Source organism: Schistocerca cancellata, chromosome 7, assembly GCF_023864275.1.
Source record: "Schistocerca cancellata isolate TAMUIC-IGC-003103 chromosome 7, iqSchCanc2.1, whole genome shotgun sequence".
Lineage (NCBI taxonomy): Eukaryota > Metazoa > Arthropoda > Insecta > Orthoptera > Acrididae > Schistocerca > Schistocerca cancellata.
Window position 1 is genome coordinate 308,001,426 of NC_064632.1, and position 19,078 is coordinate 308,020,503.

Genomic DNA, 19,078 nt, shown 5'->3' on the forward strand with positions numbered 1-19,078 from the left:
TAATATCGTCATTTCAGTGGCTGTTGGTTTGATTTGTTAATGTTTGTGAGTGTTCTACGATTTCTGCCTTTGGTATTGTGTTCTGTTTTAGGTGATCAACTCTGTAATGGCGGTCAGGCAGTGCCCCGGGATCGGTCTATTGAGGAGGGACCACCTCACTTGTGAGTTGGCGATAAGACGCCAGCCTATTGAGGGTAGTGTTCCGGACTTAGCAGTCCGCTTGTGTGCTACTGCTCTTCAGCCGGTGGACGTCATGCCAGATGTTGTGGGTGAGACAAAGGCAGCCATTGAGGTTTTGTTTAAAGCTGTTTGGAATCTTGAGGTCAACATCGGCTTTTCAGAGGGCACTCAACCTAGTGGCAGTCAGTTAGACAGGGTGCTGGCACAGTTGATACATTTAACCAAATGAATATCTGATTTAAGGCCGTTAAAGTTAGAGGATTGTGATATGGAATCAACCGCTGAATTGGCGTCCTTGGTCAATAAATTGCAGTTTAAGGTCACATGGTTAGAGCTTGATGGGAAGAGGACAGGGGAGCAGGATTTGTTATCTTCCGAACGGTGCGCTAGCGAACCCCGGAATAACGCCCTTATGTCCTCCGAGGGGTTAGCCGGGGCGTTTGCTTAATTGCCTAATCCCCTGGTGCATCTGTTTCGGGACATCACAGAATTAGCTATAGACCGACTTGAGCAAATTGAAAGGTTGTTATGCTTCTTGGTTCGCTCTGAGCAACACGCTGATGTGTTTTCTCTCTATCGTATCCTTTAACTAGAGGCGAATTGAGGTCTCTGGTATCCAGGGCCATGGCAGAAGGGTTTTCATTGCAGCAGTTGAGGGAGCTTGTGATCAGCGAAAGATTGACCACGGGAGTTCGTAAGCAGTTCGAGTGTCGCTATATTTGGTAGATGCAGCAAGGTAGGGAGGAATTGCATCAATATGTGGAAAGAGTTAAGACAGCCTATTTGGCCTTGTTAGTCGACTTGCGAGAACGGGAGTTAGTTTCAATTGTCCTGAGGGGAATGCGAGCGGCGGATAAGTCACATTTTGTTTTTCGTGGTTGTCCTTCCACTTGGGAAGAACTTCGTGCCGCCGTTGTAGCGATATCCTTGTAGACATGTAAAAAACTAATGGATCACTAGTCGGATTCAATTAACATGTGACAGAAAACGTGTTTGAAAAAAAAAAAAACAAGTATAGATCCTGCAGTAGTGGCAAATTATAAAAACTAACCAAACTGCTAAGAAAAGTTATTAAGAATCAAGGAATATGCACATTATGTAATTCCTACAACAGACTTAAGGCTGTCAATACGGAATGTATTGAAACGAGACACAGGACAACTAACTATGGAATGAGATAACATCACTATTGAATAAAATGAAGGGCCATAAATGATTATTCACAGGTAGCAAATACGGATAGTAATTATTTCTTAAACAAAGTAAAAATGTAAGAACAAGCAGTTTAGAGAAAAGTCATAACTGCTGAAATAGCAACTCTCATAAAACTCAATCATGTGATTGTGTCATCAACTTCTTCTTCTCAAATTAAGAAAATTATATAGTCTTTCAAAAACAAAAGCTCATTTGGATTTGATGGTGTTTCCAACACAACACTAATGATATGTCCCCATATAATAAGACCTGCCTTAGCTGAAAAAGCTTATCTAACTCAACGCATTTTTGCCAGGAAATGTACCATTGATAAAGCTATCTATAAGAAAGATGATAGATGATGGGAGATATTAATAACTAAAAACCTGTTTCACTACTGACATCATTTTCCAAAACGTTTGGGAAGATGATGTATTCTAGAACATTATTTCACCTGAGCAACAATAATATCCTCAGTAAGTCACAGCTGGGATTACATAAGGCTTGCTCAACTGAGAGTACCACTTAGACATCCACTCGCCAAATTTTACAAGCATTAAATAACAAAATAGTAATAGCAAATAGAATTACAATATTCTGCCAGAGAAACTGAGATTTTATGGGATTGAATGTATTGCCAACCAATGGATAACGTCATATGTAGCCAAAAGAGTGCAGAAAGTTGTACTTAGTAAGTAATCCAATGTAAGCAGGGGGGATAATTCTGACTGCAGAGAAACCACATAAGAAGATCCTCAATGCTCAATCTTTGGTACACCATTGTTCCTCATTCATGTGCACCTTCTTCTATGTTATATACAACCTAGCCGAATTAGTTCTTGTTGCAGATGACACTAGTATTGTAACCAGTCCAAACCTATATCTAGCAACAAAAGTAATGGTAAGCAATGTTCTTAAAAGCATCAATGACTAGTTTCTGCATATAGTCCCACTCTGAATTTTAAAAAGACATAATATATTCAGTTCTACACATCTAGGTACTAGACCAGTGATAAGTATAACACATAGTGAGGAAATCATAAATAGGGTGGAAACTTCAGAATTCAAAGGTGTCCGTACTGATGAGATTAAACTGGTAAAAGCACATTTTGTAACTCCTGAAACAATTTTCTTCAGTCACATTTCGATTAGAATATTTGCAAATCTTGGGGAGAGATATATTAGTAAGTTCGATTGAAGACTCTCTCAGGGTATTCCACTGATGAACTCTTCTCAGGTGATGAGCAAAGTGGTGGTGTCGTCTTGTCAAAACGTTTCGATGAGTGTCATACCCATCATCCTCAAGCGAGTTGTCAGGACGCTGTGCTGCATATTTCTATAGAGTTACTTGCCAGCAGGCCTATCATGCGCCTCCGGAAAAAGGTGCCGAGCGGCTCGGCCGGTGGTGGAGGATAACAGCGCGGCCGGTGGTAGGGGACCACAGTGTGGCTCTGGTGCGGGCGTCGAGTCCTGATCGCTGTCCATTCCGTCCGCGGACGCCACCACCTTCCGAATGGAGTGTTCCTGACGTATCTTCTCAGTTGCGGAATCCCACGCTGCACTAAGTTGAAATCCCTTATCCAGGTTGACCAGACTGTTGTGGAGACGTATTTCCACTGTCCCCTTAAAGGTGGAGTCCCAGAATCAGTTGGCAGTGCATATCTTCTTCGTTTCTTCAAAGTTGAAGGTGTGCCTCTCGTTAATGCTATGTTCTGCTACCGCGGACTTTCTTATTTGCCATAAGCGCACGTTTCTGACGTGCTCCGTACAGAGCTGTGATATACACCGTTGTGTTTGTTTGATGTACTTTCTTCCACATTCACACTCGATACTGTAGATACCCGGCATCTGTAATCCAAAGAGTCTTTGGTCGAGCCACATATGTCCTTTACATTCCACGTTGCGTGGGAAATGGCTTTTATACCGTGTGTAAGGTGGCTATAATTTCGCACCTTAGAAGGACTCATCTACATACTTTGCATGATTTACAGCTGGAATTAGGTATCATTTGATTGGTTGTAGCCGCGCGGGATTAGCCGAGCGGTCTGGGCGCTGCAGCCATGGACTGTGCGGCTGGTCCCGGCGGAGGTTCGAGTCCTCCGTCGGGCATGGGTGTGTGTGTTTTTCCTTAGGATAATTTAGGTTAAGTAGTGTGTAAGCTTAGGGACTGATGACCTTAGCAGTTAAGTTCCATAAGATTTCACACACATTTGAACATTTTTGATTGGTTGTACATCGCATATATGAATATTTAAAGAAGACTGACATTGTCACCTACACCTTGTAAATAGTTGTTAACGCTTATTGCATGAACGGTTTGTGTTTATTATCAAAAAGGCGGAATGAATGATTGCCTATACTAGCAGAGCTTGTAACGCCAGTGGAAATGAAACGGCAGGCATAATTCAGGCCCTGGGTGGAAAAGCCCGCACAGGTGTGTTGGTCCTGCTTAACACAGGCCCAAGACAGACGATCGGGGCACCTGAGTGCTGAGCGGCGGCCGGCCAGTATTGTAGCGAGGCCGGAAGGATACCCAGACAATACTTCGGAATCTCTGAAAATCTTGGACACGACAGACAGGAAAGAGGAAGCATTACCTCGAAAATCACGCAAGCTGGGTTATTTTCGAGGATTTTTACTCTGAGAAGTGTACCATTGTATGGCTTCCTAATTAACGGGAATAGGTATTTCCTCATAAACTTTCCGCGCTGGACGGCAAAAGACTAAAATATGGTTGGTCGGCGTTTGGAAGAATCTGTAGAGGGTGAGGATGTTCCGTGGTTTCGAGAATATGATTCACCTTCTGCAGTTACGAGGGTGGGGAGCCGAGCTTTGCTGGGAAGTTCAAATGACTCTGAGCACTATGGGACTTAACTTCTGAGGTCATCAGTCCCCTATAACTTAGAACTACTTAAATCTAACTAACCTAAGGACATCACACACACCCATACCCGAGGCAGGATTCGAACCTGCGACCGTAGCGGTCTCGCGGTTCCAGACTGTAGCGCCTAGAACCGCTCGGCCACTCCGGCCGGCCCTTTGCTGGGTAGCTAGCAATGAAGAGAAAGTGATCTTCCGTTTTGAGCACCCATGTTTGATAGTCGTTCAGTATCAGCTTTTGTTGTTACAGATGGACTTGCTGTCTTTGCTCTCAGGAGATTTTATTGTTAGTGAACGGTTAGACACTGTACTGCTGCGAACTTATACGATTCTATACTTCGCCTCTGGGTAGGGATTCGATGTTAAATACACAGCATTCAATGATTGAGAGCACTACTTCTGTCTATACTCACATTGAGATGTTATATGAATTCCGTCCTTGTGGCTGGGAGTTCGCGTTTCTCTTCTGTAGAACACAGAGAGGAGAAGACAGTAATAGATTATGCTAGTCAGAGTATCGCCTTCTGCCATCCTAGTGTTTGAATTAGTCTTTTTTTATATTTTGTGACTGGAGTTCTTCCATCGTCGCAGACATGTATGAGAACCATCACTCTGATGCACCAGATGCAGTACATATGGTGATTTTGCTAATTGCTTCAGCTTGTTGGCGATATAAAGCTAAATAGCTGTGATCATGTAAGTTTATTTCCACTGAGGTTGCACAGCACTGTAGATCATCTTTGAAAGTAGTGTCTTCTAGTATTTGGTACCTAGATGATATCAGTCATTTTTCACGCGTTATTTGTATTAGATCGCGTATCCGTAAAAAGGAAAGATTTGGGCAATTGATCGGTAATATTAGTTAGGAAATTTATTTGTATCTCGTTATGTCCACTGGACATTGATATACAATAAACATTTGTGATATATAAACGAGGTTTTAATCTACAATAAATGAATAAGCAGAAACTTCATTTATCATTTTGTAGTTACTAGTTCCCTTATCATTCATTTATGTTTCATGTTGTAATTTATGTGTTAAAGAGTAAGAAGGAGGAAATAATATCATCATTGAGAGATTACAAGATCTCCAGGGGGTTGTCAGATAGGGACAAATCTTCATTTTCGCATTCAGTATTTTCCATTGCGCACGTTCTTTTTAACACATGCTTGGAGTAGCATCATTGGCCTGCTTTTTCAGTATTCTAACGATTTTGGCTGTTGGCGAGCTAGCATAGTGCACCCGCCTCTTCTCTGTCCATAACTCGCACGTGTTATCTGCGTCTCGCTGTAGCCTTTTTTATGGGAAGTTTCCCGCAGATGCTGCAACTCCTATGGCAAACTCCCCCTAGCACAGATGGAGCTGACTCTATGTACTAACGTGTTTAGTACGGAGTTGCATTGTGCTGGCTGGTGGCAACTCCGAGCATTAAGATAAAGGTCCATGTGCATCTTCTTCCTGTAGACCAAGTGTCCCACGTGCCATCCGGATTTCTCTTGATTAAAATGTCCAGGAAGGGTAGACATCCGTTCTCTTCTACTTCCATAGTGTACTTGATATTTTCATGAGTGCCATTGAGATAACGTAGAAACGTCTGTGGGTTTTTCTTGCCATGTGGCCACACCACAAAAGTGTCATCAACGTATCTATAGGACACCTTTGGTTTTAGGTGGGCGGTATCCAGTGCTACATATTCAAAGTCCTTCATGTAAAGGTTGGCAATACCTGGAGCTAAGGGGGAGCTCATGGCAACCCAGTCTATTTGTTCATAGAATTTCTCACCACATTTGAAATAGGTGGTAGTTAGCACATGATGGAAGAGTCTCATTGAGTCTCCAGCAAAGTGTCCCTTGAGAAACACTAAGGAATCGTCGAGTGGTACGTGAGTGGAGAAGGGATGTAACATCAAAGTTGACTAGAAGGTCCTCATCTATGCAAAGCTCTTGGAGTACTTTAACAAATTCTGTCGAGTTCGTATGTGTTGTGGGCAGTGACCCACAAGTGCTTTTAGCAGTTGTGCTGCATGTTTGGCTATCACATTTGTTGGTGAGTTTCTGGTGTTCAGTATCAGACATAGTGGAACCTTCTCCTTATGGATCTTCAGGAAGCCATATAATCGTTGAGGCGCCGGTGCCCTGGGTTAAAGCCTTCTGATGGTGTTCCTGTCTAGTGCAGAGATGTTGGGAAGATCTGTGGTCTTACATGTGACTGCAGTTGTCCCTTCTTTCTTCGCGTATTTGTATGCAGGGTCTTGCAGCAAAGTCTGGATCTTTTGCCAGCAATCTTCTGTCTGCAGTAGTACAGTTGCATTGTCTTTATCTGCTGCTAAGCCCACTATATCTTTGATAGTCACGGAGGGCTTTCAGCGCCTTGTGTACTGCTGCTGAAATGTTGTTCTTTGGCAATCCTGCTTTCTCGAGTATTCTGCAAGTCTCCCTCCTCACTTCTTCATTGGTCTCCGAAGAGAGCTCACATGTGACTTGCTCAACATTGCTGACGATGTCACGGTTTGGTAGAGTTCTAGGAACTGGAGCAATGTTCAGTCCTTTCGACAGGACGGAGAGTGTTGGTTCATCTAGTTTTCTCTCAGTCAGGTTCATGCTGGTCTTGACACTGTTTGATTTGTCTTCCTGCTGCCAAGCCCCTGTAAGGTGGAGAAACTTGTCGCACTGTTTCTCGCTGGCTTTCATCTTGTGGAGCTCACTACTTGCATAATTGTTGCCATCTAGCCACTCTCAGGTATGTGCTGGCTGAATGGAAGCCAGGTACAAGTGGTGAGAGAACAAATTCCTCGTGTTCTTGTCGAGTTCCATTCTAGTAATACGGATGTGCTACTATACCAGTGCTGAACTGGCTCATCATAATATGCATTTTGTCATGCCTGTGCTGATGTGATGCTGTAGGTTAGAAAACTGCAACATCACATTCTTATCCCAACAAGTTAGCAAGAAGGCCAACCTGCTGAGCAGCTTCTCCTTCTTCATTCATAGTTTATGCAGCATCTTGTAGCTGCGTTGGATGTCCTCCCCGTAAAGGTGTGACAAATGCGATTGCAGGCTTTCTCGGCATCCATTGACGAACTCTTCTCGGCTGATCAGCCCAGAGATGGCGTCGTCTTGTCGCAACGTTTCGCCTGCAGAAGAGCACAATGGTCAAGTAACTATATAGATATGTGCAGCACAACATCCCAACACCTCGCTTGAGGATGATGGGTACAAAACTCATCGAAACATTGCAACTACTGCAGTTGGACGTAAGACCATAGATCTTCTCAGCAGCTCGGTACTAGACAGAAACACCATCAGAAGGTTTTACCACAGAGCACCAACACCTCAACGACTATATGGCCTTCCGGAGATCCATAAGAAGAAGGTTCCACTATGTCTGATACTGAACACCATAATCTTACCAACATATGGGACAAGCAAACATCTAGCACAACTACTAAAAACACTTGTGGGTCACTGCCCACACCACGTCAAGAACTCGACAGAATTTGTTAATGTACTCCAGGAGCTGCGCATAGATGAGAACGACCTATTAATCAACTTTGATGCTACATTCCTTTCACTTGTGTGTCGCTCGACGATTCCTTAGTGCCAAGGGACACTTTGGTGGAGACTCAATGAGACTCTTCCATCATGTGCTAACTACCACCTATTTCAAATGTGGTGGGAAATTCTATGAACAAATAGACTGGGTTGCCATGAGCTCCCCCTTAGCTCCAGATATTGCCAACCTTTACATGAAGGACTTTGAAGATGTAGCACTGGATACCGCCCACCTAAAACCAAAGGTGTCCTATAGATACGTTGATGACACTTTTGTGGTGTGGCCACATGGCAAAGAAAACCTACAGACGTTTCTGCGTTATCTCAATGGCACTCATGAAAATATCAAGTACACTATGGAAGTAGAAGAAAACGGATGTCTATCCTTCCTGGACATTTTAATCAAGAGAAATCCGGGTGATACGTTGGGACACTTGGTCTACAGGAAGGAGATGCACATGGGCCTTTATCTTAATGTTCAGAGTTGCCACCAGCCAGCACATCACAACTCGGTACAAAACATATTGTTACATAGAGCCGGCTCCATCTGCGACAGGAGGAGTTTGCATAGGAGTTGCAGCACCTGCGGGAAATTTTACGAAAAACCAGCAACAGCGAGACTCAGATAACACTTGAGCGTTGCGTTCAGAGAAGAGTTGGGTGCCCTATGCTGGTTCGCCAACAGCCAAAACCGTTAGTATACTGAAAAAACACAGTATAAAAGCCATGTTCCATGCAACGCGAAAAGTAAAGGACACATTGGGTTCGACCAAAGACCCTTAGGATTAGAGACATCTGGCATCTACAGTATCGAGTGCGGATGTGGAAGGCAGTACATCGAACAAACATCAAACAAACAATTCTTATGGCAAATAAGAAAGTCCGTGGTAGCAGAGCATAGCACTAACGAGGGGCACACCTTCAGCTTTGAAGAAACGAAGAAGATATGCAGTGCCAACGGATTCTGGGACTCTGTCTTCAAGGAGGCGGTGGAAATACGTTTCCACAACAATCTGGATAACCGAGATAGGGGATTCGAACTTAGCCCAAAGTGGGATTCTGCAATTAAGAAGATACATCAGGAAAGCTATGTTCGGAAGATGGCGGCGTCCGCTGACAGAATGGACAGCGACCGTGACTTGACACTTGCACCAGAGTCGCGCCGTGGTGCCCCACCAGCAGCCGCACAGTGATCCCCCACAACCGGCCACGCCACTCGGCACCCGTTTCCAGAGGTGCATGATTGGACTGCCTGCAAGTAACTACACAGATATGAGCAGCACAGCATCCTGACAACTCGTTTGACGATGATGGGTACAAAACTCATTGAAACGTTGTGACAAGACGACACCACCACTTGGCTGATCACCCAAGAAGAGTTCTTCAAATATCCGTAAGTTGATATATTTTGCCCATTTTGATTCAGTGATGTGCAGAATAATGTTCTTGGGTATTGTCTTTAAAAATGAAATTCTTCATTGATCAAAAACGTGCTATAAGACTAATATATGATGCTCACCTATGATCATCATGAAGACATTTGTTAAAGCATTTAGGCAGTTTGACTACTGCTTCACAGTATGTGTGCTTCCCCATGAAGTTTGTTGTAAATAGTCGACTACATTTTAAAAGGATCCTTGGTGTACATTATTACAATACAATATAGAAAAAATGACATTCATTATGCCATATTGTGGTTGTTTTTAGCACAAGAAGGGGTACACAATGCTCCAAGCAAAGTTTTTGATCACTGACCCAGTGACATAAAACTTCTGACAGAAAGCAAAAGTAAAATTTGGAAATAAATTCAAAAAGTTTCTCTATGATAATTCCTTCTACTTCACAGAGGTATTTCTTTTATTGTTATGTGTAAAAAGTCGTAGGAGTTATACCTCACATCTGTATGTTGAAAAAAGACAAAAATGCTTGAAAATCAACAGCTTGTAGCCATATTTACAAAATAATTTTTAATTTGAATATAAAAAACTTGTTTGAGATCACTTTGATTTGTCATTCAGATGATCTATGGAACATGAAATTAATTAATTAAGTACATAATCCCTCCCCCTTGTGGGGGAAAATTTGCTTCAACTCTGAAAAAAGATTCATTCCTACCTATCACCTATTCTAATAAACAGTTTGGAACAGTTTTTATTCTCTCTACCAATTGATAATTTCTACTAGTTCATGTGTTTGAATTATTCTGCTACTCGTTTCTTGAATATTTACTGCCGACTAAATCTGTACTGTGTATTGCAGTATTTTTTAGGAAATTTTTGTCAAGAAAAACTGATATTTTCCTAACAGAAAACTAATGAAACAGAAGGCAAATGACATTTATTTATGTACAGAAATTAGTTATTATCTAAGTCATACCCAGAAGATTGTAATTGAGATGTTATTTATAACTGTATGATCTAAAATAGCTGTGAGTGTTATTTTGTGGGAAAAATGGACCAACTTTGCACCATTGACAACGTGGGTAAAATAGTTCCAAATGATTTTCATTACTTGTTCTAGACCTGATTCAGCTTGGGATGAATCTTATTATGCTGAAATTGAGCAATGCTAAAAGATTAATGTTGTTATAATATGGTATGTGTGTAAACAGAAGCTAGGACCTCCCTGCAGTTTACACCATAGAAAACCTGATAAAAAGATGGAAATCGGTTAGAAACGTAACACTTGCTTGAGATGTCACAAAACTCTTCTAATCCAATGCAGGTACTAGTGAATGACCTAAGCAGAGGATATCCAGACAGTGCTTGATTCTTTAATGATGAAGGCCTGTTAAAGAACAAATTCTTCATGCAGTTCAGACAAAGATTGGCAACCATACAAAAGAATTCAAATGGGAGCTCAGCGACATCCACTAATAATGCAGAGAGCCTCTCAAAAGTGCAAAACTGAAATCAATTAGCTAGCAATTGCCCTATTTCTGGTTATACAATACGGAAATAAACATTACCCTGGTGTTATTGCAAGTTTTATCGAAGCTGGTGCGATCATAAATATCTTGATGTCATGTCTCGGCAACTGGAAATAGCCTGTAAACAAAGATGTACTTTTTCATAAATTGGGTGGTATAGTTGAAGATATGACTCTGTCAAAATGTTTAAGCGAAAGAGCCATTTTCTCAGTGCCAGAGTTGGTCGATGTGATGAATTTTGCAAAATATTTTCCTGTATTTCTCTGGTATAGATGCTGACATTTTGTCAGACCAACATAACTTATGAAGCTTTTTCCTTTTATTTGATAACAAAAAAACCTAAATTTTGTTCACGTTTGTTACTTTTTTTACATCTTAAATTTAAAAAAACTGACGCTACCCTGAAGTTTTATTGCTTTTGTCCTTTTAATACCAAAAATTACAATTAATGTTGGTTTACTATAAGGTAAGACAATAAATTTTAAAGAGGGTAACATTGCCCAAACTACTATCCTGTATCAAAATAGTGTTTATATTAAGTGGAGTGCTTTGCTCCAATTTTTAGAACTCTATAAAATGTAAAAAATAAATATTTGGTATCTTTGTGTGGTACTCTAAAGGTTTCCACGTCAATCTGCATTAGACTAACCTCATTTTCAGAGTCCTTTTACGAAATTGTTATGAATTACATGATTTTGTTTGAAAAATTGTCCAAAACTGAAGCAAAGTAAATGCGATTTAGAGTTTCATTTCAGTAGTAAAGACTGAAAGATTGCAAGAAAAACCATAGACTTAAAACTTGACTTTGAGAGGTATTTATAAGATTTATTTTTTAAGAAATCGAAGATTATTTCAGCAAGCTAGGCTAGTTGTATTTTTTTTTTTTTTTTTCCCTAGGACTCATGGATGTGGAAGTCAGAGATGCTAGCATTAAGTCGATAAGTAGAGACGACTGATACCCGTAAACTTTGTGGTCATGTGATCCTTGTACATGTGGTTGCGTCATGAGTGTCATGTAGATGGAAAAGGTGATATTGGCAGATAGTAAACAAAGTTAAGTGAATAGTGAAGAAACGGATTGCGACGTCTATACATATAGTTTTCGATATGGAAGAATACAATGGAAATGGAACTGTGAGTGTTACGTACTGTCATCTCTCCTGAAATAAATTTATTGCGTCCTATGGTGATGGCGATACTTGTGCAGAAGTATTATATTCTTCTGACATTTTTAGGATCTCTACAGCCACCACGGAGTGCTGTTGAAGATTCATGGAAGTCATGGAAAAGATGATGACGGCCATAGTTTGGGCACCTTGAGTATTGTGGAATTTGTAAGTGTTACAGCTGGAGTGTAATAGTTAATGCACGAAGTTGACAAGACTACTACCAAGTTACATGGTTGGCACATTGCACTGTTAGTCCATAGGCTAGTGATATGTTCACCAGAGGTCACAGGTCGTTTGTAGCAAAATACTCAAAGGTCACTGAAAACTTGATAAATTGTGTCTGAGTGTAAAGAAAGCAGATCTGTGTATAGTATTACGTTAGATCAACCTAGCACTCTAATACAAAAGTACAGGCACTGCAACTTATGTCTTCTAATTAGTCAACGCTGTTGTGGTTTCTTAGTAATGGAGTCATTTAGTTACAAAGAAAACAAATTGACCAACATGAGTCCGAAACAATGTTATTATGGAGACTTAAAATATTTCGTTGACATGTCATACTTTTTGCCGACTGGTGCATCGTATATTTCCATTGTTCATAAAACTTTTGACAGCTTGCGGTGAAGGCCAAGCAGGTACCATTTTGACTAGGGAAAATACAGTTTCTGTGCTGCGGTATTAAATATTCAAAGCTGTGCATTCCACTTCCTGAATACAATGACTGAAAGAATGTTAATGACACTGCCAGCATATCCTTTCCCTTCTTGAATTGTTGGTACACATCCTAACCCACAAAAACAAAAGTTAAAACCTGGGCATCATTACCACATTATTTACATGGTCACTAATGCAGTGCTTACTTGAGTCATTCTGAATCGCCATTTTCCTTTCATTGAAAATATGGGAAGGTGTATCATTAATTTGTATCGTTTTTAGCACAGATAAATAGAACTTTAAAGATGGGTTTGTATTCAAAATGAAACAATCCCCTCTCACTAAAAGTGAAAGTTGAAACCTGTGAACTGCCATTAAATTCTCCCCATACAAAGTTGCACTAGGTAGTCTGACACTAGCTGTCCTGAAGACCAAGACAGCCTGTTTCTTGAGGCAATTGATCCCAAAATTATTTGTATTAGTTTGTCTTTAAAGCTTATCAGTATCTTAATTTGTTTGATCAGTGTAAATTCTTTTAGAGGTTCTTAAGTTACATAGGTGTTTATGCAGGCTTCTAAAATAGTTAAAAGGTGATGATTCAGTTTTAATACATGACATGTCATTAGTTAATAGACTGTATTAGATAAAATATAAAGCTGTGAGGAGACATCTGCAGTTATGATAAGCTATTGAGACCCATACAATAAGCCACTTCCTTGCAAGCTGCTAATTAGGTAAACTTCTAATGATTTGGATACTTTTTTTTTTTTTTTTTTTTTTTTGAAATCTTGGCTACTTTGGTTAAACCTGTAGAGCATAACCATGTTCTTTCTCTCATGTTGATCAGTTGACTACTCAGAAATGAACTCTTCAAAACAACAGCCTTCAAAAACATATTACAGGTAGCCTATTCATATATAAAATTATAGCTTTTATCTGTTTGCAGCATGTGGGGACATTGTAAACAGTCATGTAGCTCTAAATTGTGATATCATTTGATTATAATTACTACTACTACTACTACTACTACTACTACTATTTGTTTCTGGGAAATCCCATACGATATTGGATATTGTAGGATATTGTATTCTCGTTTCCCCCCCCCTACCCCCCAATCCCAAATGGTCTTAACCGCATTCCCTCACACCACAACCAGGTTGTTTTAGTACTAAATGCATTGGCTTCGCCAACTCACAACTGAACTCTTCCCTTCCAACCTAACCTATACTTTGGGTTAAGCTACAGATCAAGTGTATAGATATTAAATTTGTTGGCTTTGCCAGCTAATGACAAAACTGTGAATATATGCACCAATAGGTGAGGTGATAGCAGCTATTATCATTGTCACTGGCCAAAGCCAATAATTTGCATTTTACGTGAAACATCTTTGAAATATGACCGATTTTATCACTTTTCAAATAGAGTATGCAAGGATATTTGCTAAAACATATTTAGTCCTTTCTTTGCAAGCAGTGCTTCCACTAATGTGTAGTTAGTGATGCATCAGACCCCACTATCTGAGAGAATTGTGTACCTTAGCAAAGTGTTTCAAATGTTACATAATGATTTATAACAGTATGTCATCTCCATTAAATACTCTGTTCATATATTATTTTGCAATCCCCTTCTCTTCACCCAACCTTACAGCCATAATTTGGTGATTACACCTGACCATTGAAGGGCTGAAAGAATGAGCAGAAGAAGAATGATGTAAATTTCTGGATGTACGTACTATGTACTCCATAAGCCACTGTGTGGTGCATGGCAGAGGTACCAGGGGTCGAATTTTTTTACAAATGTGGGTATGAGACCAGTAATATGTAAGAGCAAATTTCATAAAATCAAAGAACTTTTTAAATGCCACAGCAGATGAGCACAAGGCACTGACAAGTACTCTCTGATGGAATTTTATAAAGAATATTTATAAGGTGCTTAGTACGCTGTGTCAGCATTATTTGTGTATTAGTATCTGAAGGAGTTATTTCAATGGTGTTTCTTGATTTTATTATATGTATATTGTGTCAAATTGGAGGGATACACTCAAATTGTCAACTGTTTTCTCTGGTCACGATTTTGGATTTCTCCTTGCCCAGCAACTAACAAATTAGTGCATAGAAGTGTGCACACTCTTAACTTACTGGAAGGAGTGAGAAGCCATCACTGTATCCCATAACAGCAGTGTAGCAACTGAACCCACCAGGAAAAAGTAATTCCGAATATCCAAAATGCTTTGTAGCAGATAAAAAGAAAAGGTTAACATGCTACTTGGTAGTAGGAATTCAAAATGCCGTGTGCAATCCCACAACATTCTATCAAATCACTGCCGAGTAGTAGGATTGTATGTCTCTGGGAAACAGTGGTTGGAAGTAGCAAAAAACAAACTGCAGGTAGTCAGCAGAACAATTGGGTCTGATAAGTGTCTCACCAATCCTAATAAATTATAGTGCCAGACGGAGAGTTAAGATAGTGCTCTTTTATACACAAGTCCTTTAGTGTGATGATCAAAACGGTATATGAAGGAAATGGTGTATCACTTTAAATACTATATTTATTTAACTGGGTGTCTTTTATTTACTGACTAAATCATTCTCAACTTATCTGGGGATTTACTTTTGTCTCTGTTTTAGAAGAGGATGGTTAAATGTAGAGTATATTTTGAATTTTTTGAGGTATGACTTCTTAAAACATTAAGAGATAAGTTCTTTGTTTTAGTAATAAGCCAACCACATCTAGGTTAAACAGGTTTATACTTCTAAAGCTCCTGTTGTTAATTAGTTTTGTACAGGCAGTTTTGGTTTCGTTTTACAGAGACAATTTACTATACCAGTATATAAGCAAGTGAAGTATTATGCGATGTAGTCTTGCTTTACTATACCAGTATATAAGCAAGTAAAGTCTTAAGCAATGTAGTCTTGCTTGTCCACATGCCTAGAGTATCATAGCAGTTTGGTGCTCTTGTTAGGTAACCAGCAACCATCCATTTTAGTAACAATCGGATGAATATTGTAAGCATTCTGCAGTTAAAAGAGGTTGCTGGATGCCAAAAACACTAAGATTTTCTTGTTTTAATAGAATGCTGATCATTCTAGTCTTTCAGCAGTCACACATTTCTGTTATTTTTTCAACTTTGTACTAGTTTTACCTGTTTATAAAGTTGAAAGAAGAGTACAGTTCTATATAGTGGTGTGTGTTGGTGGGGCTTTGGGAGGGTTGGCTCTTCCTGCATTTCTGTCCTTATAAATACACTGGCTTGCCATCTGAGATGTAATAGTCATACAGCTGTTTCTCGTTTTTCCAAATGGGTCTGATTTTCCTATAGGCAGCATTTGTCTTTTCCTTAGTTGTGTGTGCATCTGTATAGTAGCGTTTCCCTCTAGCCATTTCTTGTTAGCTGTTTTGCAGTCTCGGTCAATCTCATTTCTTGGACATCTCCATTCTTTTTCAATGAAATTCAGTATCTTATGAGAGATGCAAGAATTTCTATTAGGCCTCATCTTTTTTGCCTGTTTGGTCCACTGCAGCCTTCACTGTTTCATCTCTCAAAGTTACCTTTGGTATCATCTCTTTATTTTGCAACCTTTTGCAAATTCTTTGCTTTTAATCAGCAGTTCATAACCAATAAATTATGGTCAGTGTCTGCATCTGCCCATGGAAGTGTCTTCCAGTTTAAAATCTAGGTGTGTAATCTGTCTTGCCATTATATAATCAACCTGTGACCTTACTGTCTCCAGGTCTCTTCCATTTAAAGAAACTTCTTTCATGATTCTTAAATCAAGTATTAGTGATGATCAAATTATGCCCTGAGTAAAGTTCTCCCTGGTTAATTTCTTTCTCCCAGTCCATATTCTCATACTATTTTTCCTTCTCTTCCTCTTGTTAATATTGAATTCCAGTCCCCCTTCGCAAACTTTGGTCTCCCTTAACCACCAGTATAATTTCTTTTATCACGTCATAGGTACATTATTTCAATGTCATCTGTGGAACTACTTGACTTGTAAACTTGTAGTGTTACAGTGTGTGTTGGTTTCATGTCTGTCTTAAAAGGAGATGTCCCCAGCTGTGCAGTTGACTGTTTGCAACCACCTATAGGGTGGTGTAGGTTAAGAACCCAGGTATCACTCCCTAAAGATGTTCACCCTGGTGGGCCCTTGTTTATGAGTAACAGCTGAAAAACAATTTATCCTGATCCTCTGGAATATTAAATTAATGCCATATGCTCGACTGCCATTGTAGTATAATGGATAGCTTGGAAGACTAGGAAACTGAAGTGGCGGCTGGAATTTTGTCACATTCATTAATGATTCTTTTTTTTAAAAAAATCTAGTTTCTTCAGTATTTGCTTCAAATGTAAACCTTTAAATTTTCTAATCCTTTGTAAAGTCATTATAACAATTGTATTCTTTATTTGCTCTCATATTGTCTTCCTGCCATTCTTTTTTCATTTGAAATCTTTGTCCATATGGTTTTAATTCTTTTTTATTTATGTATTGTAATATTTAGTCATTTAAAAATACCGATCAAGCAACAGAAAAGTGAAATAGTTATTAGTATTCATATTGACAGTGCAACAGTCACAAAAATTTTCCATTGTGAGGTGTAGTTTTTTGGGTGGTAATTGTCATACAAACATTTGAAACATAAATTTTTCTTGCACAATGGACAAACTATGAAAGCTATCTTTCTGCATTTACATAGTTTCTTCATCAAATTCAATGGGAAGCACACTTCGTTCATGTTATGAAATAATGTCTTTTCACTGCATCTTCGATCCATACCAGGCATACCTTATGTTTTGAAAGACTGGTGCACAAAGAATCCAATGAAGAGTGGAATGTATTTTGATTACGTCTCCACATGTAGCAATTTCAGATTTATCTTGAAGTAATTCAGGTGTGCTCTGGCATCTTTTAATAATATTTTTCACCTGACAATAAAAATATACGTCACATGGCTGACACAGGAGTACACTTTTGAGGAATGATTTTGACAGTGCATGTAGCATTTCCAACACGGAAATACGGAAGCGTCCGATCCCGCCCGTTTGCTTTGACCCATGACGTCAAAAATATGGCGGAAACCACCGAACACCGCGATTCCAATGTGGCGCATATAAAGTCGGTACGTACACATTATGAGGACGAAAATACATCGAAAAACAAACACACACAGTTTCCTCAAAAAGCCTAATGACACTAACAGGACAAGAGCGGGAAATGAGGTGTTTTTGGGTGGGGGGCAAACTAAATATAAACAAATTTAGACACCCACCTCCATGCAAAACCACAAAAAAAACCGATATCACAAAACTCCCCAAATACCACTAAACACAGTTATCATCTGGAATCGGACACTTCCCTTGACACTTCCCTTGACACTTCCCTTGACACTTCCCTTGACACTTCCCTTGACACTTCCCTTGACACTTCCCTTGACACTTCCCTTGACACTTCCCTTGACACTTCCCTTGACACTTCCCTTGACACTTCCCTTGACACTTCCCTTGACACTTCCCTTGACACTTCCCTTGACACTTCCCTTGACACTTCCCTTGGCACTTCCCTTGGCACTTCCCTTGGCACTTCCCTTGGCACTTCCCTTGGCACTTCCCTTGGCACTTCCCTTGGCACTTCCCTTGGCACTTCCCTTGGCACTTCCCTTGGCACTTCCCTTGGCACTTCCCTTGGCACTTCCCTTGGCACTTCCCTTGGCACTTCCCTTGGCACTTCCCTTGGCACTTCCCTTGGCACTTCCCTTGGCACTTCCCTTGGCACTTCCCTTGGCACTTCCCTTGGCACTTCCCTTGACACTTCCCTTGACACTTCCCTTGACACTTCCCTTGACACTTCCCTTGACACTTCCCTTGACACTTCCCTTGACACTTCCCTTGACACTTCCCTTGACACTTCCCTTGACACTTCCCTTGACACTTCCCTTGACACTTCCCTTGACACTTCCCTTGACACTTCCCTTGACACTTCCCTTGACACTTCCCTTGACACTTCCCTTGACACTTCCCTTGACACTTCCCTTGACACTTCCCTTGACACTTCCCTTGACACTTCCCTTGACACTTCCCTTGACACTTCCCTTGACACTTCCCTTGACACTTCCCTTGACCTCAACAGCAGCTCCCGATCCCATAAATTAGGATCAAACACTTCCTTTGGCCTATATAGCACAAAAACATCTCCCGATACAAATATCAATATACACAGCCACACATTGGGATCGAACACTTCCCTTGACCTGCGCACTGTTAATTTTATCCTTCATATCCATTCCTGAACAAAAACAACAACCGATTAATTTTACTTAAATTACCACACGACGTACAGCGAACAACACTAAATTAACCTTCACACAAAATCGTTAACTCACTGAAAAGAATTCCACTACAAACACAGCCGACACTAACAATTCTGGATAATGAGCAAAAGCAAGCTGAGCCCATTACACCACACAAACGAAAACCCTGAACATACCACCAGAGAGCACAACAAACCACAACATGACGACATCT

At 40.2% G+C, this 19,078-nt stretch overlaps 1 protein-coding gene across 1 annotated transcript in view; it reads left to right on the plus strand.

Annotated features, from left to right (window-relative positions):
• The first annotated feature begins 11,703 nt into the window (after nt 1–11,703).
• The window catches only part of LOC126092031 (TBC1 domain family member 15), a 64,851-nt gene continuing 57,476 nt past the window's right edge, over nt 11,704–19,078 (plus strand). Inside the window, exons 1-2 of the mRNA XM_049907427.1 lie at nt 11,704–11,869; nt 11,971–12,069. Of these exons, the coding sequence (XP_049763384.1) occupies nt 11,843–11,869; nt 11,971–12,069 (126 nt within the window). The 5' untranslated portion in view covers nt 11,704–11,842. The remainder of the gene's footprint in view (nt 11,870–11,970; nt 12,070–19,078) is intronic.